We start from the raw sequence: 24983 nt of genomic DNA, 5'->3' as shown, positions 1-24983 counted from the left end.
AAAAATTAATTATTATATATGTTCGTATATATATGTCCTTGCCAAAAACAGAATAGTTTTTTAAACCTTTATTAATTTGTGATTAATAAATAATAATTTTGATTTAAAAATTATTTTATTGTGTCGAAGAAAATTTCCATATTATGTAAAAAAAAAATTTTAATAAGCAGAATATTAAAAAAGGACATTTTTGAATCTACAAAGGATTCTATTTAAAAAGGATATTTTTAGTAAAAAAAAAAAAATAACTATGAATGTGAAAAGAAAATTAAAGGAAAGTAGTAAATAAAAATTTTTGAATATCACATTTGGCACTATAATGAAAATTCAAATATCTTAATTAGATCAATAAAATATCTGAACATGCAATTTTGCGAGTTTGATTACATACATATTTAATGTCATGTCCATTTTCTATAGAATTTAGAGTATATATTAAGTAAATAAAAATTTAAAATACAAAACGTATTGCGTTTTTGATAATTCAGTTCTATAGTACTAAATGCGTTCTATGTTTGACAATAATGTACTGCACGTGTTGTCAAAAAAATGTGCTTGATAATGCGGCATTATTTTTGCAGTTTGTTTTATAATTACAACTTCATGTTAAGATTTTTAAGATATACTTAAAAAAAAATTAAACTCGTTTTTACAGCATTTATTATAGTAAGTTTCTTTTAAATTTTGTTATTATTTTAATAAAAAATTTAAATTTAAATAACCTTACTCTAATAATTATTCTAAAGCTTCCGATATTTTATCTTTTTTTATTTGCAGCGGTTAAATTGAAACTGCGAAAACTGCGTATTTGTGATAAATTGTTTAATGTTTTAGTTTGCAGTTATAGTTTTGCCAAATACTTTAAAAACATTGCTGTATATTCAAAAATACTTCTTTGGCACTTCATCATGTAGTATTTAATTATCGAATTTACTGCATATTAAGTACTACAATAGAATTGAATTATACAAAAACACCCTAATTTTCAAATTATTTTAATTTTTCAATAGTATTAATTTTCATATTATTGGTTGTGCATAATTAGACATAAATAGTGTTTTCGAAAGCCTTGTCTACTTAAAATAAAAATATCCTTGAATATTTTTTTTGTAGATTTCATATTTAAACTATATTAAAAAATGGTTCGGAAAAGAGAAGAAATACAAATCTATATTTTAAATTAAATTTATAAAAATGGTTAACATGGGTTGTCTATAGCTATTTATTTATTTAATTTTAAACTTTTTGTGAAAACTTTTACAAAACTTATTTAAAATTAACAAAATACTATAAAAAACAAAGTAAATTCATTTACACAATACATTTTAAAATATTATTTTTATTAAATTTAGAATGTTAATTTTGTAAAACATTATGTAATTTAAATGTAGTACGTTGTACGAGTGAAAAAATTCATAATGAATTATTAAAATTATTCATATGAATTGTGGGAAAAAAAAATAAATAAATATTAGAAGAAATTTTGGTCATATTTTTCTTATCACCAAATTAACTACAAAATATTAAAGAATAAATAGGTACATTTGTATAATTAAAAAATAAACGTGAAATATTAATTATTGATTTTATAAAATAAATTCAATTCTATTACTTAAAATTAAACTCTTCTGTATTTTTTGTTTTTATATAAATATACGAATATTAATTTTTTTCGATTATTAAAATTTTATTAATTTTATAATTTTATAAATGAAAAATACAATAAATACATTTATTGTTTTTTTTTTTGGAAATATTTGCATTTTCATTGCCTTAACTTTTGTTTATCGCTTTAATTTTCAGGCATCTTTCGAAAATTTGAATTGTGATTCGCCAGTAAATTTCTAACATAGTTCTTATATTATGAATTTATTTTTGTTATATTTAAGAACTAGAGAGTTTCTTTCAATTCGGGGAGAAATATTTAATTGATGCAATTTTAAGTTAATCTAATAGTTTCAAATTAAATGAAAACTATTAAGCAAATGTGACAATTAGAAGAATTGTAGACAGTGATAGCAATTGTGTACACATATATTTGTCGATTACGTCGCAAATGTTCAAGGGACACCCCTGTTAAATTTACAATACACATATTACATATGTAATTCTCAAAAATGAAACTTTTTTCACAATTGCACTTATTGATGTAGCCTTTTATTTTTTCGGACACATTCTTTTTAATGTGTGTCGGTATAATTGGTCTAAAATTTAAAATCAGTACATTTTGTTTTAATTTTGTCTTTTTTCAATTTTTTAAGTATTTTTTCACATGGGGGCCCTTAAGAAATTAAAAATTTAACCCAAATTAGCAAATTTTCCCTTGTGCCTTGAATTTGTGTGACAATTATTTTTCGTATTATTCGCCAGGGTATTGACTGAGAACTTGCCCTACTTTTTTTGATTGTATGGGAAGATTTGAAAATCCATGAATTTTATACTAGAAATTAGACATACAAGACAAGTTATTTTAAATTGAAAAAAGTTTAACTCCAACTTACGAGTAACATGGTTTATGTTCAAATTTCAAAATTCTTTAGTTCAATAATCAAAAAATACTATATCGATATTTAATAGTTTATGATCAAATTTTATTTATTAATTTACTTCAATTTTTTTACGATTGAAATTTTTTATGTTCATTAGAAAATTTACATTCCACATTAAGTATACAATTGTCATACCGCATTGCATACAATAAGAGAGGTTATGTGACGGAACTACAAATTGCACATATAGAGTTTCCGGCGGAAATGCTAATAAAACATAAATAAACTTTTAGAGAGGTGCTAGTCTTTCTGTCTGTCTTTCCGACTATGTTCGGTTGAACCTATTTTAATGAAACTTTTTATGTGAGTTAACTATTTAAGGATAAAACGGTTTTATCAACTTTTATGGATTATGTCAGGCCTCGGGAACATAACTTTTGGAAGAAGTTAGGAGTCAGTAACTAAACTCTTACTATGCATCAAATTGGGATTTTTAGGCATTTAAAGAGGAATTTTCAACCAATATTCTTGAAATTTGATATTTCAATCCTAGGTATTAAAACAATGAACTTAAAAGTTTGTTTTGTAATATCCTTGGAAACTGAACTTTCTCTGGGACGCGATTTCATATTTTTTACCATAACTAAAGAACTAATTGACGGAATTTCTTGAAATTTTATATTTGGATTTTTTTTGGGACCGGAAGTAAGTGTCGAACTTTTCTTTGGATTGGGATGGCATAAAGTGGGATGGCACGTTTTTCTGATATGTTAACTTCGAGCTTCCTAGTGTGCTTAAAATTTGAAAGAAGTGCTTAAAAAACATTTTCATAATCTTGTGCAACATTTTTGCTAGACAATAGACCTTGCGGTTGATTAAGTGCTGATCACATCAGATTTTTTGAAATTAAAATGATGTACTATCATCATATTTTTTTTTCAGAACTTATATGGTCTAAAAATGGCAGTATTTTTCAATTATTTCGCAACAATATCAATATAAATTAAAAATATTTAAAAAAAACTCAAAATTATTTAAGAATATTTACTTTTTTTTTATTGTAGCAACTAAATATAAATTTAAAATATCTGGAGCCGTTTTTCATTGGATTACCTATAACTTTCTAATCTGTATACGCAAATATGTACTTTGTAAATATGTGTGTACATACTGTACATATATAAACTATTTGTTTAAGTACTGACGTACGAAGAATCAAATCAAAAATTCTTTTTCCGTTTAAATTTCTAACGCAAGAGTTAGTGTTAATAACGTAAGAAATTGTTTTAAATTTAAACGACTAAATAAAAACAAAGGTGACAGATTTGTGCTGGTGACAGTCTTTTAACTAGTTAATTTAAAAATTAGTAATTTTTTAAATAAATTTATTTTTTATTATCATTATTAGGTAAATAGAAATTAATTTTGCCAACCGAATCGTATGTAATAAGGTTGCCAAGGAACAAAAGCTTTATATGGAAGCTCTGTCAGCGAGCAAAAGCAAATGAAATTTTTAGGTATATCCGGGTCCAAACTAAGGGATGTATTGTGGAAGGATGAATATTTTTTGAGGAAGGAACAATTCCTTGAGCAAGCGAAAATTATTTTTTAGACCATAATCTTCTATATTTAAGCCATTCTAATTAATTTGCGCAAAGGTATTCTAATTATTGCATACATTTAGTAATTTCTATAATAATTTAATTTTTAATTGGTTTGATTTTAATGTGTAGTTGGTAGGTTAAGATAAATGTACAACATTAGAATTTTGTTAACTAGTGATAAAGCTTGCAGCCAAACCTATGCAAATTCCTTGAATTGAAATACTGATATGAGTATATGAAAATCTTTTAATTCTAGTAAAAATTACAATTTTTTGATTGGAAGTTTGTAGTTTTTAAAGAAATCGAAGAGGGGTAAAGAAATATGCGGCTCTTTTTTAGTATCTCTTTTTCAAGTATGAAAATGAAGAAATCCATATGACATAAGCAGAAGTTTCCCAATACCAAGGAAACAATTATTCCGGTTTCCAAAGAAAACCCGGTTTGTCCAGCATCGCAGGTGATATTTTACTGAGAAGAATTTCGCAATGACGTCAACCCGGTATCTACCATTTTCGAATAGCCATGTGATTAACTCTCTATAGAATATGACAGCAAAAATATCTTTGATTGATGGAAACCTTTAAAAAAATCAGCCAGCAGTGGGACTCAATTTATATTTGTAATATATTGGACTACTTACCTTATTTAAATTTTTTTTTCTGATTTAGATTATTTAATAATATCTAATATTTGGTTTTCCCAAAATACAAATTGAAAACATATGTGTACATAAATATGCATGTACTAATAGAAAACTAAAACATAGGTATATAAATTGAAAAACACGTGTATTTAAGAAAGCACTAAGTATTCGCAAATGTTTCTATATTATTAAAAACATCTTTGATAATCATGCGATCGGTGAGTGAGTACATTATTTCTTGTTTGATATATTTTGACAGGAAATATTAGAAAACAAGTTACTGTCTTTCAGAATCTTTTTCTTTAGCATATTACCCTTTTTTTCGATTCAGAATCAAAAATTTATTGATTATTCCCCGATTGATAAAATTTGGAAATTTATCAACTTGGTAAATGGATAATAAATTCAACGTCATAAGGACTTCTATATTTACATAATCTATAGTAGAAATGTATGTGTTAAATTAAAATATAGAAACCTAAAGTCTATCTATTCACAAATAGATGTGAATTATTTGATTCCTCCCTGATATTATAAGTTCTATCGAATTTCTATAAAAGCAAAAAATTAAAAGCAATTTTTCAATATATCTGCGAGTGTTCGGCTTTAAGTGTGGCCAGAATCCTCTTTTCGATGACGGGTTGATGATGGCAAGTTGGGTGTAATAAAGTGACATATCTGCGCTAATTTTCTTGCGGAGGCATTGTTGTACCGGTCATTTCAACGAACCTGCCAACCAACTTCACTTAAGCCCAAGTAATAGTTTTTTTTAAGGAAAGTGGAGTTTTCCGAAAATTAAGTTTTAAATGGAACCTATTCATATTTCATTTATGTACATAAAGAAAAAATAAATAAGTAAAATAATAATTTATTTAAATTTAACTGTAAATTCTAAATTTACCAGCACATATAGAATTCAAGAACTGAGAAAGAAATATTGGTAAACATTATTAAAAAAAGAGTGGAAACTGCTGAAATAACAATCATTTTATAAGTTATCCAATTTTTTAATACGATCAAAATAATTTTAAATAAAAACAAAATTTTCTTATTCAGCTCAGTTTCTGTTAACCTATAGATCGATGAACTTGAGGATAATTTTCGAATTTCAATAATTAATTTAATTTTAAACATTCGCATTAAAGAACTTCCGTATAATGTACGCTAAATTACGATTTAGAAGAATACGATTTTGTAAATATGTTGGTTGGTTCATAATAATTAGCTTAATATATTTTATTTGCCGGTTCAGGCAAAGCCCAGAATTCAGGAATGATATAACTGTTTTATATGAACAATGGCAAGAATATCGAAGTGATATTAAATTAGTTGAAGGTAAAAATTTAATAATGAGAAATTAATAAAGTGAAAATGTTTGTGATTTTTTTACTAACAATTTTAAAATAATTGCAAGTTATTTAGTGTGAGTGCTTATATAGAGTATATTTAGGTTTCAAAATATGAAAACATCTTCAATTTAAGGTCCAAAATATGAATTAATTTTACAATAATGTCATGTTTGTGTTTGGGAAACTTGCAATTTTAAAGCGGTTTTCGAAAACAATTGTTATAAAAAAAATAAAAAAAGATCGGAGTAAAATCAAATCGAAATTTTACAAAAAGGCAAATTTTATCTAGGAAAGCTTATAGAATGTGTCGAGAAGGGGACCAAAAAAAGTTAAATGAAGTATACACTAGCTAAATAGTTGAATTATCCCTTTGGCTTAATGAAAAATTTTTCAAAACTCAAAAATTTTTGTATAGCTGCTAAAATCATAGTCGAAAAGTGAAGTTTTACTAACGCGAGAAAACCATTACTTTGGCAGAGAGAAATATGGTTGTCATTTTGTTTCTTTTTTGTCTTAAAACAAAAATGGAGTGATAACTAGAGTACTTGGAATATTTACGAAAAATTTCAAGAAGATTAAGTTTCATACGAAGATCTTTTTATCGTGTATAAATTTTTTTTTGGTATCTGAAAAAACGTAAAGTATGTAAACAGATGCGTTTTGTAAACAAAAGACTCGTAAACGAATAGAGCGTAACAGACTGTAAACGAAAACATTTTTTCCAATTTATTTTGAAAATATTTCATTCAATTCCTATAATTCCATTAATATTATAAAGAATAAAATTTAAAATTTAAAAATTATTTAAATTACTTGAGTTTATTTATTTTTTAATTTATTTAATAGTTGAGGAATTGAAATAATTTAATAGCGTGGTTTTTGGGACTCTATAGGTACGAATAGGTCAATTGGTTTAAGTGTTAGGTAAACCAGTAACATAACGTATACCATAATTTAGAACATCAAAAATGAGTAAAATTTTTGTTAAGAACTAGGTGTCAAATATCGACGGTTTTCGAGATACTCGTACAAGGATTTTAAAGAATTTTCACGAAAATTTTACTTGCACAAGTTTTTTTGCTTATAACTTCTCTAGAAGCTTCAAATAAACAGTTTTTCAAGGAGGTAGTATAAGGCTAGTATAAAATATTTTTTAACACTTAATGCCTTAAATTAAAGTTTGAGAAAGTAGCCAAAATTCTGTAAAAAAAAAATTCAAAGTTTTAAAAAATAAAAGAAGGGAATAATTAGATTTTTCCCAAACTTCGAAAAACTGGTATTCCGAAAGTACATAAAATACAAATTCAAGTAATATGCTGATCAAACCCTATACTAGTCATTTCAAAAACTGTTTATTTAAACCTTCTATCTTTTACGGAAGGAAAGTTGTAAGCAAAATAAACTTGGGCAGGAAGAATTGAAGATTTTATTCATTTTCGATATCCTAAATTATGGTGTACGTCAAGTCACTGATTACAGAATCACCCTGTATAATATATAGCACAAACGAAGAAGTTGCCAAAGAATTGTATTACAAAAATGTGTCTGTGTAATATAACAGCTCTTTTTCTTCATGAAAATACATACATTTTACATATATATGCCAATAGAATTGTTATTTACTTATTTATACAGTGAATTATTCGTTTAAACACTTGAACAAATAAGAGAAAATAAAAATTTTCTCAATTTCAATAAGAAATTTTTAATTTTGGTACACCGTTGTTCTTTTAATCATCTAAGTTACGTGTAAAAATATGAATTTTAAATTTATTTTGCATGAAACTGTTGCAGATCTTTAATAAGACTTCCTAAATGGTTATTTTTTATAAAAATCAAAACTTAAAATTTTAATAAATTGCTACAAAATAAATTTTTGCAAAAAAACATTTAGACCAATGAAATTAAGAGAATTATTAAATTTATGGGAAATTTAAAAAAAAAACTGAAACATTAATAGGAACCCAATTTATAAGTTTTGTTGTTAGCCACGCCATCTCATGGAGGTAGTATATTCAATGCGGAAGAAATCGAAGATTCAATAATGCACTTTTTCAATAAAATGGCAAAAATTTTAAAATTTTTACACACATCAAAACGAAAAATTGAAATTTTATGAACAAATGGACTCTTGTAAGAAATTTTGTAGAAGAAAAGCTTTACCTACTCTTCTCAGCTTTAAGAATTCTAGCTTTGTAAATCTGTGAAAATTCAATTTTTTCATTATTCGTGTCGGAACAACAAAGACTTTTTAGATTTCGCAAAAAGACAGTGATTTGCCATGTGTAGGCAGACAGCAAAATCATAAAATGACCATTGAAGCTAATCCTTATCGATTGACGCTTTTCCGTTAAAAGATACTTCTTAAAATTTTTCTTCTGTTTTCATCCCAAAAGTATGCAATATTCAATTAGAAAAGTATTGTAAGTAAAAAGTATTTGAATTCACGTCAATTCTTATATGCGACACAGTGTGCCTTTTAGAGGTGCCCGATAAACATGATTCTATATTGTAATACCAAAACAATGACAAATCATTTCCTTTCAAAATTTACGGCATAATTACACAAGCTATAAAAGGCTATTTTAAAATGTTTAACGAGGAAAAAAATTTTTTTGCGAAATAATAATTATTAAGGGGGCGAATTGTATTCTGACGTTTTTCCATTCGTGTTTTCTCAGGTTTTTTTATTGATTCAAAAATTATTTTTTTTGTCATACATTATTAAACAATTTTGTTATACAAATTCTTCCTGTACAAATTACTTTTTATTTATGTTTGTCTAGATTTTTTTTTGTATTAGAACACATGCCGATCATTGCGTTCATACATGAGTAATTCGAAGAATGAAGATATTTAAATTTTGCTTTACTTATAGATTTTTTGTTCTTTTTTTTTTAACAAATTTAGATTGTTTTTAATTGTATATTTGACTGAAATTCATTGAATAATCTGGTAAAATAATTAATTAAAATTAAATATTTATTTTGAAAAATATTTATAATTAAATAAAAATAATAAACAATTAAATATAATATTTTTTTTATAATTGTCTCAAATTTATTGAATAATTACAAAAAAACACACGTTTGATATCAAAAACCTGAAAGAGGGCATAAATTTTCGAACAAAACATTTGACATATTCGGTTTTATTTAAAGTCATTTGCGTCATAGTCAATTGAAATTTTTATTAAACCCTCAAATATTAACAATCTACAATTTAGATTACATTTTGATAATCACCTTAAGCTTTATTATTTAACTTCCAGGATAAAATTTTTCTAAGAATCACATTTAAAGTAAAAATTGGGGCAAAAAATATACTTCTGAGTGAAATTTGGAAAAGTTTTTAACTTGACCTTTGGTTTACTTTGATTACTTCAATCGTTAGAAATTCAATTTTTTAAAAATTTTAAAAATTTAATTTTTGAGATTCCAAAGACCTATAGAATGGCTATCTTGTCTCATCATTTGCTATTTAGTAGCACCTGTTTGCTACAAAAGCCAATATTTTTAAGCAAATTATTGAAGCCAATTCGATTTTGAATAATTGTAATTCACCTTGTAGAAAAAATTTTAATACTAGCTTTCGATTTAGTAAATAGTAACTTGTTTTAGGAACTTAAGAAAGTACTTGCAAAATGGCAAAAGTAAATATTAAAATAATTTAAAATTTTCGAAATATGTTCTCGTAACAATTATATCATACCTTCACCTTTATCTTCTTTTTTCTTTTAGGTCTTGGGAATTATGAACCCGTAACTATTGTAGAGAAGGATGGAGTAGGTGAAAAAGGGAAACCAGCTTATTATCCGACAAAATACGAAGAACAAGTTATAAATGCAATCGATACATATGGTATTAATTCAGTAGTTTCAGATTTAATTGCATTAAATCGATCGATACCAGATACAAGGAATGATGAATGTCAACATTGGCATTATCCACAAAGATTACCAAATACAAGTGTAATAATTGTATTCCATAATGAAGCCTTATCAGTTTTAATGAGAACATTTCATACTGTAATATTTCGGACACCAGAACATCTTTTGCATGAAATCATTTTAATTGATGATTTTTCTGATATTGAAAATTTAAAAGACGAACTGGAAAATAAAATCTATGGTGATACTTATTATAATAAAGTGAAAATTTTTAGAAATAAAAAACGTGAAGGTTTAATACGTTCTAAAATTAATGGAGTACTGAAAGCAACTGGTGAAGTTGTAGCATTTTTAGATGCACACTGTGAAGTAAATGTAAATTGGTTACCACCTTTATTAACTCCAATAGTAAAAGATCATCGAACAATGACGGTTCCTTTTGTAGATGGTATAGATTTTAATACATTCGAATATACACCGGTATATGGTAAAGATGCTCTTCCAAAAGGTATTTTTGAATGGGGAATGTTTTATAAAGAGAAAGGTTTAACTAAATATGAATTACAAAATCGAAAACATTATAGTGAACCGTATTATAGTCCCACACATGCTGGTGGTTTATTTGCAATTAATCGTCAATATTTTATTAAATTAGGAATTTATGATCCTGGATTGTTAATATGGGGTGGAGAAAATTTCGAATTAAGTTTTAAAATATGGCAATGTGGTGGTAGTATTCAATGGGTCCCATGCTCAAGAGTTGGTCATATTTACAGAGCTGCCAGATATAGTTTTGCAGATATAACTGATAATATTGTAGCACCAATTGATCAATATAATTATAAACGTGTTATAGAAGTATGGTTTGATGATAAATATAAAGAATTTTTTTATACAAGAGAACCATTAACTAGATTTATTGATGTTGGAGATTTATCATCTCAAATAGAATTAAAATCAAATTTGAATTGTAAAAATTTTGATTGGTATATGGAAAATATTGCATCAGATGTTTTAACCCAATATCCATATCCACCAAAAAATTTATATTGGGGTGAAATAAAAACAGCATCAACTGGACTATGTTTAGATATTTTAAATGGTGATTTACCACGTAAAATTGGTGTAAGAGAATGTCATAAAATGGGTGGTAGTCAACTTTTTCGTTTAAATACTAAAGGTCAATTATCAAATGGTGAACGTTGTATTGAAATTATCAATAATACACCGCATATAGATTTCTGTCAAATTGGTAAAGTAAATGGTGCTTGGCGTTATGATTTTGAAGATAAGCAATTCTACGAGCAACGAACTGATAAATGTCTTACATTAGAAGTACCATCCGATAATTTAATATTTGAAGAATGTGATGATAGGAATCCATTTCAAATATGGGAATTTAATCAGTTAAACCCTTGGGTATAGTATAGATAATATAATTTAAAATATAAATAGTTTTAGTTATGTATTTATTTTTATATTAATATTAATTTATTGTATTAAATTTTAAATGTAAAGAAATTATATAGCCAATTGAAGACAATAGAAAATTATTTACAGATAAGTTTATTATTATGCGAAATAAATTGCTAATTGAATATTTCCTTTAAATAATAATTTGGATTAGTATATCAAAATCTGAGCCTTATTGAACTGAAACTTTTCCAAAGTATAAAAAATTTAATTAAATTATACAACAAACCTGATTACGTAACGTATAACTTACGTTAATTACAAAACGTTGTTTTGATTATAGAACAAAATTTGTATTGTACTTGTAGAAATCAAAAATTTCACCAGGACCAGAAAATAATTAACTATTAAATGCCGTTTTGGCATTTCACACCTGTACAAATGTTTTTAACCAGTTATTATTTTGTAAACATTTTGGCAGGAACCAAACTTGACATTAAACATGACCATGCAGAGTTCAGTGTAGCTCAAATATACGTGTAGCAAAATATTAAACAACCACAACAAAATTTTATAGAAATATTTGCAGTATTCGGAATATGATCAAATCATTTTTGAAATTATATAAAATATGGCTATACTTGAATCGATGTCTGGTATTGAATAGAAATCATAAAGTAATTATATTGTAAGGAAATTTGTGAAAATTTAGTTAAAATAATAGTCAATCTATAATACTCTGCGAATACTCGCTCGTATGGTGGAAAAAGTACCTTTTGTATTTAAACACAATGCTTTTACATATGTGTGTACGTATATGCATAGATATGAACTTTAAAATATCCAGTGTTCTTTAATTAATAATGGAATTCCCCGGATTTGAATTTAATGAATAATCAAAAATTATTTTAATATTGCCAATTATTGAAAAGCAATTCCTTATAAGGGAATGAATTATTTTATTTGTTAATATTAATATTTTATATTGTTGGAACAATAAATTACATATAAAATCTCCCAATTATCTGAAAAATTGAATTGTTATTGATATTATTCTATTCAATCTAACTAACTATAAGTTAGATTGATTGACTCAAGATAACTATAAAATTTTGAGTCAAACTTTCTAATTAAACGTCAGAAAGCTTAATATAATTGAAAAAGGCTATACAAGTTACAAATTTTGTTTTGATTAAAAATCTAACTGGTTTTAACTATGTACGTATATCGTAGGTAATTTATGTAGAATTGCTGATAAGAAAGGCACTTCTTGAAAACAATTTCAAAATTTCTAAAAAAGTATAAATGATCAATTTTCATGGAATTTCATTAATACGTGACCTTGTCCTACCATTACAAAAACTGATTGCGTTGGAACAAATAATTCTTAATTATTCATATTCGTGAAATTTGTCATAAATGTTTGTGGAAATTTTTAAAAACTTCAGACATTTCAAGTCTAATTGTTTAAAAATTGCAAAAAACATTTTAATAAAAAAATGTTTATAAAAAAATACGTTTTTCTGGTGGATTAAATAGAGGAAAATAATTTTTTTTTCTAGTTTAGTTTGAATTAGACATACCTAAACCATACAAATATTTCTTTTCATCATGGAGGCCGTTTGGCCCATTTGATCGTTTTCTATTTCTTAAGACCTATTTTGCGGCCAGAACCCTAGCAAAATCGATTTTCAGAAAATTCAATTGATTTCAAAGTTTTGAAAATGGAGTCGTTTATTTAAGAGGACAATGTTTCGGAATTTTAAATTTTTATTTGCATGTACTCATATGTTTTTCTGTACCTACAATTTAAAATTAAAAGTTTTTGAAGAAATTTTTGTACAATTGCTAAATAAGTTTTGAACTCGTACTTAATAACCTAGGTGTTGTAACATTTTCAAAAAAAAAACTTTGCCTTCGTCTGAAATGTGTAAGCTATTACGTGTGGTGTAAGGTTAAGGTTATATTATAATAACGTAATATATTTTAATTTTAAATGTGCACCGTAGTATTCTGAAATAAAAGCGTAGCAGTGTAAAAATGGTTGGTAACCATTTTTTTAAAAAATTAAATATTAGTTTTCATACGCATACATACACATACATGGTAAAAAATATTTTGATATTATTATAAACTTAAAAATATTTACTCAATTTTATTGCTTGCACAAATCAAAATATTGCAGCAGTTTCAATACCTCTACACACACTTATATTATACAAATAACGTATTCCAAAACAAAGAAAATAACAAAATTGATTTTGATTAATGAATGTTGGTTACACCGTTAAAATTTTTGACAATATTGGCTACCGATCGTATATCTCGATATATTCTTCAAGTGAGAAGAAAGTGAATGATCATATATTTGTATATTGTAATTTTCGAGTGAGATTTTTACCATATTGCGCATCTCGTGTTTATTTTAAAATGTTTACAAAATTTAATTCACTTTGTTTTTGAGGACCAGTCGACAATTTGAGTAAAACTGCAAGAGTCTAATTGAAAAAATAAGCAACCTTATTGGAAAAATGAGAATTCTGTTTCAGAAGTGAATGAAAAGTGAGATGAAAGAGCGATATACACGATTAGGCGAAAATATATCAACCTTAAACAATGTACACTCGTATTCCACTTTTCAAAATATTACTTATAATTATTGTGATTCTAAAATTACATACTTACATATACAGGGTGTTTCACATAAGGTCCTGAAATTATTTGCCACCTTATGCAAAACACCCTGCATATTGAAGTGGAACGCGGAGTTAACAATGATTATTGCCAAAATATGGAAATTGATGATTATGATAAGAAATTACTGATGATGAAGCTGTAAACATTCACGATCAATGACATTATAATAAAGGGACAAATCGATATACAAATGAAAACAATGAAATGAAGGTGTTATTTAGTCAAAATTGGAATAAATTTTTAATTGATACGAGCACGGCGGACAAGTGCGGTGATTGTGGAGTTAACCATATGTATATGTTGAGAATGACGACTATAAAAATGATGATTATTATAATGAGTCTTCGGTTTTTGAAAATGCGTTCTAAAATGTTAGGGAAAAAATAAGAAAATTAATTACATATTTTTCGCCGACACTAAAATTTGCAGTAATTTGTTGCACACTCGGTGACTCAATTATTAATCGATTTGTTTTTCAAATTTGTTTTAATTTCTTAGCCCTTTCAATATCTTTATCTATCACTTTTAATCTTGCACTTAAATTAAATAAATTTGCAATATAGATTTTATTCTTTTTAAGGTGTAGCTGTACACCAATGCATATTAGTACTGCATTGGATCACACATTTAGAAATATGAATGCAGTCATCAATGTATACTTATGATATCCAATTGAAACATAAAATATAACAACAGAATAATGTCAGTTAGGTGGTGTCAATATTACTGTTATGTCCAAAACACTAAACTAAACTCGTAGTTGAAATAAATTGATTGAATCGAAAGATTTATTTTGTATTCAAATTAAATTATAAATTATTATTTCGACGGACTTTTATGCTAGAAAAAAATTGCAGCGGAATTAAAGAGTAAAAATTAAAAATAATTTATATAAAAACAAATAAGTAGAAATTGTGAATTAAAAATAGAATAATTTACGAAATTCAAAAGTGTGATTAATTTATTGCTGTAAAATTGAATGTATAATTATGGGCAAGTTCTTTAAACCCATGCTGGAGACCTGTCATTAATTGGTTAATTAAGATCGTGTGAATTTTTCCCTGGTCTAATGCAAGACTGATATAAAACACATTTAAAAATATTTTATAAATACAATTATATTTTTATCAAAATGAAGATAAAGAGTTTTTTAAAGTATTTTTTAGCAATTTTGAAATAAAATAAAATAGTTTTTTATTTTCTTTATATTTTTTTTATCGCAAAATAGATTAATTTAATAGGTTTATGTAGAAAAAGCTTTCAATTGTTATGTGTGCAACCATTGGATTCAAATAATTTTTTCTCTTTCAAATAATTTAACTTACTTAGTCTATTTTTTGTATAAATTAGATTTACGTGCCGTTTACATATACGACAAAATCTTATGACTTTGCACAAAAACAGCTGATGCATGTTCAAAACTCTTGTCATAAATTAAATGTCAAGAAAATTATTATTGACAATTTGTACAAATTGTATACAATATGTATGACTTTCTTCATAGATTCAGATTAAATCATAGATTTTATCACATGTGTGATCAATGCCTTGAAGTCAAAACTGATAGTAAGTTGATGGTTTTTTTCTTTCTCCATTCTGTCACACTTTTGTGAATACATGAGTATTGTGAAAAGAGAACTTAGAATTTTGACACATTGACCATATGCCACAATGCTTTGTTATTGGCGTGTTTCATCAAATTATTACAACACTTCATCATTTCATTTGGAGAAAGTAAGCCTTTACAATGACCAACGGACTCCATGCTACTACAATATGTATTTGATTGTATCTTCTACTGTGATACCGGTCATAAGTGGCTTTAATAAATACATTTAAATTATTACTTCATATAAAGAACATACAGGGTAAAAATTTTATTATCATAAACGTTATCCGATTTTTTAAAGTCTTATGGAAATTGAGATTAGCTTACATTTAATTCAAAAAATTTAATAACAATATTTTAATTTTTGTACTCGAATCATAATCTTAATTTTATTGTATGTATATTGTTATTGTATTAATGAACAGTGATGCCAACTTAGCACTTTTCAGTGCTTTTTCTAGCACTTTTCAATATTTAAATGCGTCCGAAAAATATTATTTACAATAAAATGCAATTTGGCACTTAGTCTAAATTTAACTTTAGTTATTGAACTTTTTTGCACTTAACCTAAAATTTTTGCTAAAATTTCAAAGAATTTTTTTAATTTTAAAAATTTCTTTGAAAAATATATTAAATTGCAGTTTTAATTCTTCACTTTTAATTTTGACTACCTCTATTGACATTTTAACCAATTTCAATTCAAATTTCCAACAAAATGTAATGAATGAAATTTAAACCCTTAATAATTACAACTAAAAAAAAAGTACAATGCTGTCGGTAAAAAGAAACCTTCAATGAAGAGATGAACGAAATAGTAAAGTCGTTCATAAATAACAATTCTAATCAGCTATTGCTATCGAAAATTTTAACAATCCAAACACATGTCTTAAACTTTAAAAACTTTATGTGTATTTTTAATCTTTTTAGATTCTTGAGTTTTGCCCTTCTTACTTTTAAGAAATGAAGTAACAAAAACACTCTTAGTCGTCAATCGTTCCTACTTTCATTTGAAAGAAAAAAGTTTTTTCTTTACTTATATTTTTATTTTTTAGTGTGCATGAAATGAAAATTAAAAATAAATCACTTATACACAATTTCATTGTGTATAAGTGATTTATTTTTAATAATGAAAAGTTTTTAGCACATTTTTGCACTAGTCCGTGACAAATTTAGCACTTTGTAAGCGAAAAAAGTTGGCATCACTGTGAATGAGCGGAGAGCAAAGGAATAATTTTGCTTTTTTGTTTGGTGCTGCCTTATAACGTTCACAATTGAAAGTTTGTTATAGACGAGAGTAACCGTGCATTTTTTTTTTCAATTTTTAATTATTAAATAAATTTAAAATCAAAAAAAAAAATTAAAAAATGTTAAAAATAAAATTTATTCTATTAATTAGCTTTGTAATTACTTTAATAATTTCAAATGCCAATTGTAAAAAGAATGAAGAACACGAACATGTTGAAAGATCAATAAATAAAACGAAATTATTTCAAGAGTATGAGGAAAGATTTTTTGACGGTTTTGTCGAAGACGAAGATGAGGAAGATGATGATGATGATGAAGATGATGATGATAATTATGTTGATGAAAATGGAAATTATTGTTCACCATCCCATCTAAATAAAGTTGGGATTTCAAAAGTTTCTATTACTCCAACTGATTATGTTCGATCATTTGATTTTTTTAAGGATGCCAAACGTTTTACACAATTCGGAGCGTATACATTCGGTGATATAGACCGTTGTAAGTATATATTATACCTATACATATTTACATGATTCATTATATGTAAAGTAATTGTGTACTTCAACTAATTAAAATTAAAAAAAAAAGTTTAAACGATATCTAATTATGTTTATATTAATATGGTGACAGTTTCTCATAATACTGTTATATTTGGTGACATTTAAAAACTTATTATTAAAATTTGTAAGATATTTGCTAGGTCTTGTAAAGATTTGTGAAAATATGCATTAATATTTCAAAATGTTCAAATTTAGTAAATTTTCATTTAACAATTTTTGTTTTAATTTAATTATTTTTTTAACAATTACTTTTTTTATTTTGCAGATCGACTCATATCGAGTGCTCAGTCTATTTATAATTCGACACACAAAGTTAATGGACAAATTACTTTCTGCTATCCAGAGAAAAAAAATTATAAACAGAAAACTTGTCCTATATTTTCAGCACATATAGTTTTTGAAAGAGAAACTAACGAAGGAAATATTAAATTAATATCTGGGAAATTAAATAAAATTCTTCAAGAAGGAGAACAGTTTTGTATTGAAGTCGAAGCAAAAAATACTAATTTTTTTGATATAGCTGTTGGATTTCATGCTCTTACACCAGAATATATTGAAACACTTCTTCAATTAGCTGTACGTCAAGGTACAATATCTCGTCGTTTATATGAAAAACGTAAATCCATTGTAGAATCCCAAACATATTTTGATATGCTTGCGGATTTAATCGAATATAATTTCAAACAATAAACGATGGCAAAGAATTTTTTTTTATATTTGAAAAAATTTTAGAAAAATAAATAATTTTGTTAAATTTAATTTTAAGTCATATATATTTTTATATTTATTGATTATACAGTACCCTCCTGAAGGGTAGACGATTTTAAAATCGGGTACTCCTCTGTTCCAAACGACCCTTCCCAAACTTTTGCGTTTTAGAACGTTGACGAATTTAGTTATGTAAGAAAATAAAATAATAGCATAAGTTACTCAAAAGTGGTCTTTGAGCTTTATTGCTCGAGACATTTTTTGAATGTTGAACCGGTTGATACTAGGACTCAAAAATGAAGCGATAAAAAACATATGATGTGGTCAGCACATAATCGACCAGAATGTGAATTGTCTAGTTTTTTTAAATTGTTACAGAAGATTATGAAAATGAATTTTGCACACTTTCTTTCAATTTTAATGAAGTTAGCAAGATTTTAGTTGATATACCTAGAAAAGTGTAAATTTGGTTCTTAGTAGAAATTCGGTTTATGTCATCTTAATTCCCTGAAAAGTTCAACAGTTAGCTTCGGTAACAGCCAGAACTCAAATATCAAATTTCAAGAAATTCCATTAATCCTTTCTGCATGTAAGGTAAAAAGTGTAAAATCGGCCCCCAGGTCGGTTTTCGGGACCTGATCTTTTCAGATTCAAAAAAATTTACAAATTCATTGTTTTATAACCCCGAATTTAAATATGTATTAAATTTCAAGGAAATCGGTTGATTATTTCTCTTTATATACGCAAAAATGTAAAATTGCCCAGCAAAAATGTCCAATTCCCGAGGTTTAATATACATATACCAAAAGTTGTTCAGTTCAGTAGATATACGATTGCACACAAAGACCGTCATCTCTCTAAAGTAATTTATTTACGCTTGCCTACTATGGAAAAGTGCGTTTCCACCAAAAACTTGACATCCAAAATTTGCTAACATCGACTATTATACCCCTATGTATAAAATGCGATTAGTAATCAGTCATAAGAGTGTCGAAGCTGATTGGTTTTAGAACTCAGCGGCTATTATATAGAAGAGCATATTGTATTGATTTGGTATAAAAGAATGTTTTGAAAAAATTTCAGCTATTTTAGAAACGCTTCTTGGGTGATCGAAGTTGAAAAATTGGAGAGTTTCCGCAGGTTTTTGAATCCATTTTTATAACATTTAATTTTTCAGCAGAAAGTTTTTAAAATTGTTTAAAATCTTTAAATTTAAGATTTATATAGAGAGTATTTATAGAGAGAGTAATTTCAAAAGTATATAGAGAGTTACAAAAACCTTGTTCAATACTGGTATTAAAGATCAAATTTTAACTTTAATTTCATTGAGATTTGTTTCAAAATCTATAAAGAAAATTTAATAACTTTGTATTTTTTAAATTTAATAACGTAAATTGAATTTTATATCAAATGTATTGAAATAAAAGTATGGGGTTGTGAAATACTCGGACACGTCATTGCGATGAGTAATTTATGTGTTTGATAACTACTTACTAGGTTATAATCTTATAAACTACTTACTTTTATAAATTTTTACTGACCGCATTGTATACAACAAGAGAGGTTAAGTGATCGCACCAAATTTTGGACGTCGACTTTTCGGTGGGAATGCACTTCTATATAGTAGGAAAGCATAAATAAGTTACTTTAAAGATCAGAACTCAGAGAACGAACTGGAGGCATTTACTTATTTTATTTTACATTTTTTTTACCATATCTACCGAATGTATTGATGGAATTTCTTGAAATTTGATATTTGAGTTCCGGTTGTTACCAAAACAGACTGCTAAACTTTTAAGGGAACTCTAGTGGTACAAAGCGAAATTTTAGTAAGAGCCACATTTACACTTTCCTAGGTATGTTAGTGAAAAGCTTGCTAACTTTCTTAAAATTGAAAGGAAGTGTTCAAAATGCATTTTTATACTTTTACTAAACTAGGCAATTCCCATTGCACTCGTTTATATTCTGACCACATCAGATATTTTCAAACAATAAAAGTTTGTGATTAATATTAAAGGCGATTTTATAATCGTAATTTATGAATATGGTTTTTGTTAGAACTTTTCGATAATAAAATTTCTCATTTCACATGTAGGCTTGCCAGATTTACACCACAAAAATATTACGAAAAATTTGGTATACATACTTAGGTTCTTCTGAATTTTCGATTCACACGTACTATTTTTGGGAATAAAACAAAGAATATCTTTGCTACTGTTTTTCTTAAATCAGTTTCAATTACTTAACAAAACTTTAATCCTGGCTATTTCTTTGAAGCTTTAAGTTATAGTAAATCAAGTCGCAATATTTTCTGCAATATATTTTAAAATTTCATCAAGAAAATATATTAAATAGTATGAAAATTAGCTGCCTTTTTATTTAATATAGCTGCCTTAAGTAAAGACTCATTCTATATGAAGCCTGATTTTCAAAAGAGATTGCAGATAATTTCGTTGAAAAATAGAATATTAGCACAATAGGAGTCATTACTTCTTAACAGTCTACTCTCACACTTATTTTCGTGAAACAATTTACAAAGACTGGGGTCTACCAGACCCCAATGTGTATTATCGTAAAAATGTTAAAAAAAATACTTCAAATATACATATTGCAAAACATAAGCGATTTATTGAATTCAAATACGATTAAAAAAAACAAAAGTTAGTTCGAAATTCATTAAATTCATTTAATTCAAAGAAATTAAATACTGTTATAGAGTTTATCAGACCCCAATGTATCTTGTGTTAATACTAAAACACTTGTATTAGAAACTTAATGACTTTAACGCAAAGTTTCACGAAACATGCAATCTTTTATTTAGTACAACTTTATCAGATTTAATATTGATTAGATTACTTCTCTTCAAGGAATTTATAGGCAAAGAATTTATATTTCTTTTAGTTCAAATTAGAGCACGGTACAATCAACACCACTTTTTTAAACTATTCACTAAAAAGTAACGAAAAAATCATGAAAGTATCTGTGTTACAAATATTTTTTTTTATTACTCTAACAATTTTTTATTGCTATTGTGAAAAAAATTCAAAATGTGATAGTAAAAATGGTTTCTGTAATAATAAAAAGGAATATGTTGATCAGTACGAAGACCAAGATGAAGAAATGACCGAAGAATCATTTGAAAAATATAGTGCTAAATTAAATCGAGGCTATTATAAGGCTGATGATGAAGTCGATGATAATGAAGATGATGATAGTGAACAATGTTTGACACCAGAATTCGTTGAATCAGGAATTTCAAAAATTTCTTTAGTTCCAACATTTCAACGTAATTCAGATAATATGGAAGAAATTAAACCCACAATAATAGCCCAGACGAATATATATGATTTTGGATCAGTACATTGTAAGTTTATATGGTAAAATTTTCTGCACTGTTTAGTTCAAATCGTCGCTCTGATAAACCTGATGAGATATAAAGAAGGATTTTTGTGATAGAGAGCGTGGAATTCAAATTTATTGAATTTTAAGTTTGTCTGCATGAATTTAAAATATCTAGTCAATGGATATGCTTTTACAATACTTAAAATATACCACCATCGATTAATTGAATCGAGAGGACACATGAAAACTCTATTACAGAAACCTTTCTCAGTTATTTTTAAAGTTATTTAAGTTTTTTAAAATAAATTTTTTTTCATTTTAGTCAACCGTGTATCTCAAACTTTCTCTGAACACAATGCTACTCAAAAAATAAATGCAACTATTGAAGTATGCTATCCAAAGGAAAAGAATACTAAAATGAATATTTGCCCAATTGTAGGAATACAAGCAGCACTTTCATCAGAAGCTAATGAAGAAAATATTAAAATTATTTCTGGTAAACTATATGACATTTTGGGAGTAGGAGAACAAATTTGTGTAAAAATTAAAGCTAATAATACGAAATTTTATAAAGTTGTTGTCAATTTCTTTGGTGTACTTACGGAGGATTTTGAAGAAACGCTGTTGGAACAACTTGCAAACGGAGAGATAACTGAATTCGATTATAAAGATTTTAAAAAACATATTTCAAAAGTTGAATTTTATAACCGACTTAGATTAAATAAGCATCTTGATGTGATGTCTGTCTAAAATGTAATGCAGATTCTAAATTGCAGATTGGTGCGATCTAATAAGTGTACTATAATTTTTGTTTCACATTTTCTTGTATTATTTTAAAATGTAAATAGAGTACAATTGGGAAGTAGTGTACTGAAAAAGAGTCTAATGAAATAAAAAATTAATTAAAGACTTCTTCCCATACCGTGATTTTTAAATGTATTGCTTTCTATTTTCCATATCATAGATATCCATCATAAAATAAAAAAATCATCCCATTGAATATAATTCATTTGTAAAAAAAATTTAAAATAGAATAGTGTAAAAGTAAACACACTCTCCACCCCTGCTACTTGAGATTTTCGAATATCTATGAAAAGTTAAATGATGTTCGCAATGGTGTGAAATATTATTTCATATTACGGTTTTCGAATTATTCCAAAAGTCATATTTACTAGTTAAGAGGCAAATAAATAAAATTGGGTCAAACTAATGGTTTGTAAAGTACCACTTTTCCTTCAACAAATGAAAATACTGCTTTAAAAAATAATCTAGATAATATGTACTACATCACTAAAATTACTTTAATTCATATGTCAATGTATTTCAAAAATTGCATACGTTAAGGATGATCATTGTATACGTTCTCTTTAAACAAAAATTTAAAGAGGCGTTAATATTGAGCTTTATTCTAGTTGTCGCGTCACTTACGTGACATTTGTCGTTGTCGTTGTCACATCATTTGAAATGTGGTATTCTAGTTGTCGAGTGACGTGACTGCGAGAAATAAACGAAGTGAAATTGATACATTTTAAAAAGAAATTTTGGCGAGTAAAGTTCAAACTAAAAAAAAAAATGCGGTGTATATATTTATTTTTTTAAATACGAGGGAAATAAAAAATGTCGTCATTTGCATTATGGTTTATGGATTCATCAGACTCCGAGAGTGATGAAATTGAAAAAAAAACAACAATTAAGGATCAAAAGATTTAAGATTAGGGACAGCTCTAATCCATTGGATTTGCCAAATGGAGTGTAAGATAATAATTTTTTCAAATACATTAGTTACAAACATTTTATTTTATTCACAGATTTATAAGCTATTACAGACTTTCAAACCATATATTATATGGTTTAATTTATGTATTAAATTACAAAATTTATTACTTTTTATATTTTTATTAAATTGTCTTGTTTAAACTTACATTTTTGGTGTATTCATCTCGCTTGTCACTTGTTAAATACTTTTCGACAAAAAACGTCGTTTCACTACGACATGTGTCGCTCTACAACGACAACTGGAATATACCTGAAACACATTTTCCCGCTATTCCACGACACGTGTCACTTTAATCGCCATTTAGAATATCAAATTCAAGTCGTGACGACAATTGTCGCTCTACTTCGACAACTAGAATAAGGCTCATTATGGGGTTTTCGTTTATGCACGTTGCGCTGAAAGTTCTACATTAGAACTAAAACTTTCTAAGTCGCAGCGTTAAACAGTATGCAAAAACTTTAGCTAAGCTTTTTTTTGGTTTCCGGAGTCTACAAATTCTGAAACTTCTAAATAATCAGTCTTTCGAATATAACAGAAGCAAAGTGGTTTAGGAAATTGTATCTCAATACTTTTTGCCTTCCAATTCACTGGAAAATAAGGAAATTTTAACAAGATTTAAAGACTTAAAGAAAACTTGCTTTAATAATCAATATGTGAATCTGTCATTTTGAAATTTAAAATTTTTTTGAATTTTAAATTAAAAAAAAAGAAATTTCATGAGGCAGCGAAAAAATTTAAACTAGGGGTCTGCGCCATATTTCAGACATTTCTTTATTATAGCTTGGATTTTCGAACACACTTTATTGCAGCCAGTAATTTGCGAACAATCTATATATGTATGTTCAGTGTTTGTAGCGTGAACTTTCAAACATACTACAAGCTAGAACTATTCTAGAACTAAATAAACAAAAACCCCCGTATTGTCACTTGTACATAGGAAACGTGCTACTTTCATTACTTTGATCAGAATTTGTTTCATTCTTTTAATTTGTAAAAAATTAATATTTTGAAAAAATTCTTATTTTACCTTATAATTGAAATTTTCTTTTTAACAAAACCATGCTAATTAGTTATCATTAAATTGATTCCACTTTTAATGTAAGTACATAGGAATAAAAAAAATTAATTATGTATGTACTAATTTTAAAGGTAAATAAATTTAATAAATAAGAATATTTCTGTTATAAAATTTAAAATCTGTTTATAAAAAATTGTCATAAATGTAGTTTTGGTTCAATTTTAAAATCGAATTTAACAATTTCGTAGGAATATTAAGAGCAATAGAAATTTATCGGAAGATAAAATTTACTTTGATATTTAGAGTACATTTTGAATTTGAAATAAAGGATTTTCGAAAATTCAGTTTCAATCGAATTAATATAAAACATCTTAATATAAAACATGTTCGATAAATGAAAACTGCAAAATCTTTAAATGTAGGGTGTTTCATAAATCTTTACTACAAATGAAGCATATTCGAAAATCGTTTGTAAGCATGTAAGCTATGTAGTTAGTTCCTGTAGATTTGTAATGATGCAAAAAAAGAATTTTTAGGATTTAAGTTAGAACTTTAAGCGCATATCCGAAATGTCAAAAAACCCCATATAATATATGTACATTTGGTAATTTTCCCTATTTTACTTAAATATTTTTTTTAA

General features: G+C 26.3%; 3 protein-coding genes across 3 annotated transcripts; all 3 read left to right on the top strand.

The window, feature by feature from the left end:
- The first annotated feature begins 4578 nt into the window (after nt 1–4578).
- On the top strand, nt 4579–11399 carry LOC129618931 (N-acetylgalactosaminyltransferase 7-like). The gene is made up of 3 exons (XM_055533960.1): nt 4579–4592; nt 5989–6071; nt 9826–11399. The coding sequence occupies exons 1-3, from the start codon at nt 4579–4581 to the stop codon at nt 11397–11399; spliced, it is 1671 nt and encodes a 556-aa protein (XP_055389935.1).
- A 5587-nt stretch (nt 11400–16986) lies between these two features.
- On the top strand, nt 16987–18239 carry LOC129619131 (uncharacterized). Its single transcript, XM_055534223.1, has 2 exons — nt 16987–17436; nt 17764–18239. The coding sequence occupies exons 1-2, from the start codon at nt 17058–17060 to the stop codon at nt 18186–18188; spliced, it is 804 nt and encodes a 267-aa protein (XP_055390198.1). The 5' UTR covers nt 16987–17057; the 3' UTR covers nt 18189–18239.
- Nucleotides 18240–21128: 2889 nt separating this feature from the next.
- LOC129619121 (uncharacterized) lies at nt 21129–22561 on the top strand. Its single transcript, XM_055534215.1, has 2 exons — nt 21129–21570; nt 21871–22561. Exons 1-2 carry the CDS (start codon nt 21177–21179, stop codon nt 22296–22298), a joined length of 822 nt encoding a protein of 273 aa, XP_055390190.1. The 5' UTR covers nt 21129–21176; the 3' UTR covers nt 22299–22561.
- Nucleotides 22562–24983: the final 2422 nt, after the last annotated feature.

This window comes from Condylostylus longicornis, unplaced genomic scaffold, assembly GCF_029603195.1.
Source record: "Condylostylus longicornis isolate FDR11 unplaced genomic scaffold, ASM2960319v2 ptg000010l, whole genome shotgun sequence".
Classification (NCBI taxonomy): Eukaryota; Metazoa; Arthropoda; class Insecta; order Diptera; family Dolichopodidae; genus Condylostylus; species Condylostylus longicornis.
The sequence above is the reverse complement of the archived record's forward strand: the minus strand, read 5'-3'. Positions and strand labels throughout refer to the sequence as shown.

Excerpts from the sequence above, each read along its gene's own strand:
- LOC129618931 (XM_055533960.1), top strand. Across the intron at positions 6,072-9,825 it reads TGATATTAAATTAGTTGAAG|GTCTTGGGAATTATGAACCC; the intron begins GTAAAAATTTAA and ends TTTTTCTTTTAG.
- LOC129619131 (XM_055534223.1), top strand. The coding sequence starts at position 17,058 with ATGTTAAAAATAAAATTTATTCTATTAATTAGCTTTGTAATTACTTTA. Across the intron at positions 17,437-17,763 it reads ATTCGGTGATATAGACCGTT|ATCGACTCATATCGAGTGCT; the intron begins GTAAGTATATAT and ends TTTATTTTGCAG.
- LOC129619121 (XM_055534215.1), top strand. The coding sequence starts at position 21,177 with ATGAAAGTATCTGTGTTACAAATATTTTTTTTTATTACTCTAACAATT. Across the intron at positions 21,571-21,870 it reads TGATTTTGGATCAGTACATT|TCAACCGTGTATCTCAAACT; the intron begins GTAAGTTTATAT and ends TTTTCATTTTAG.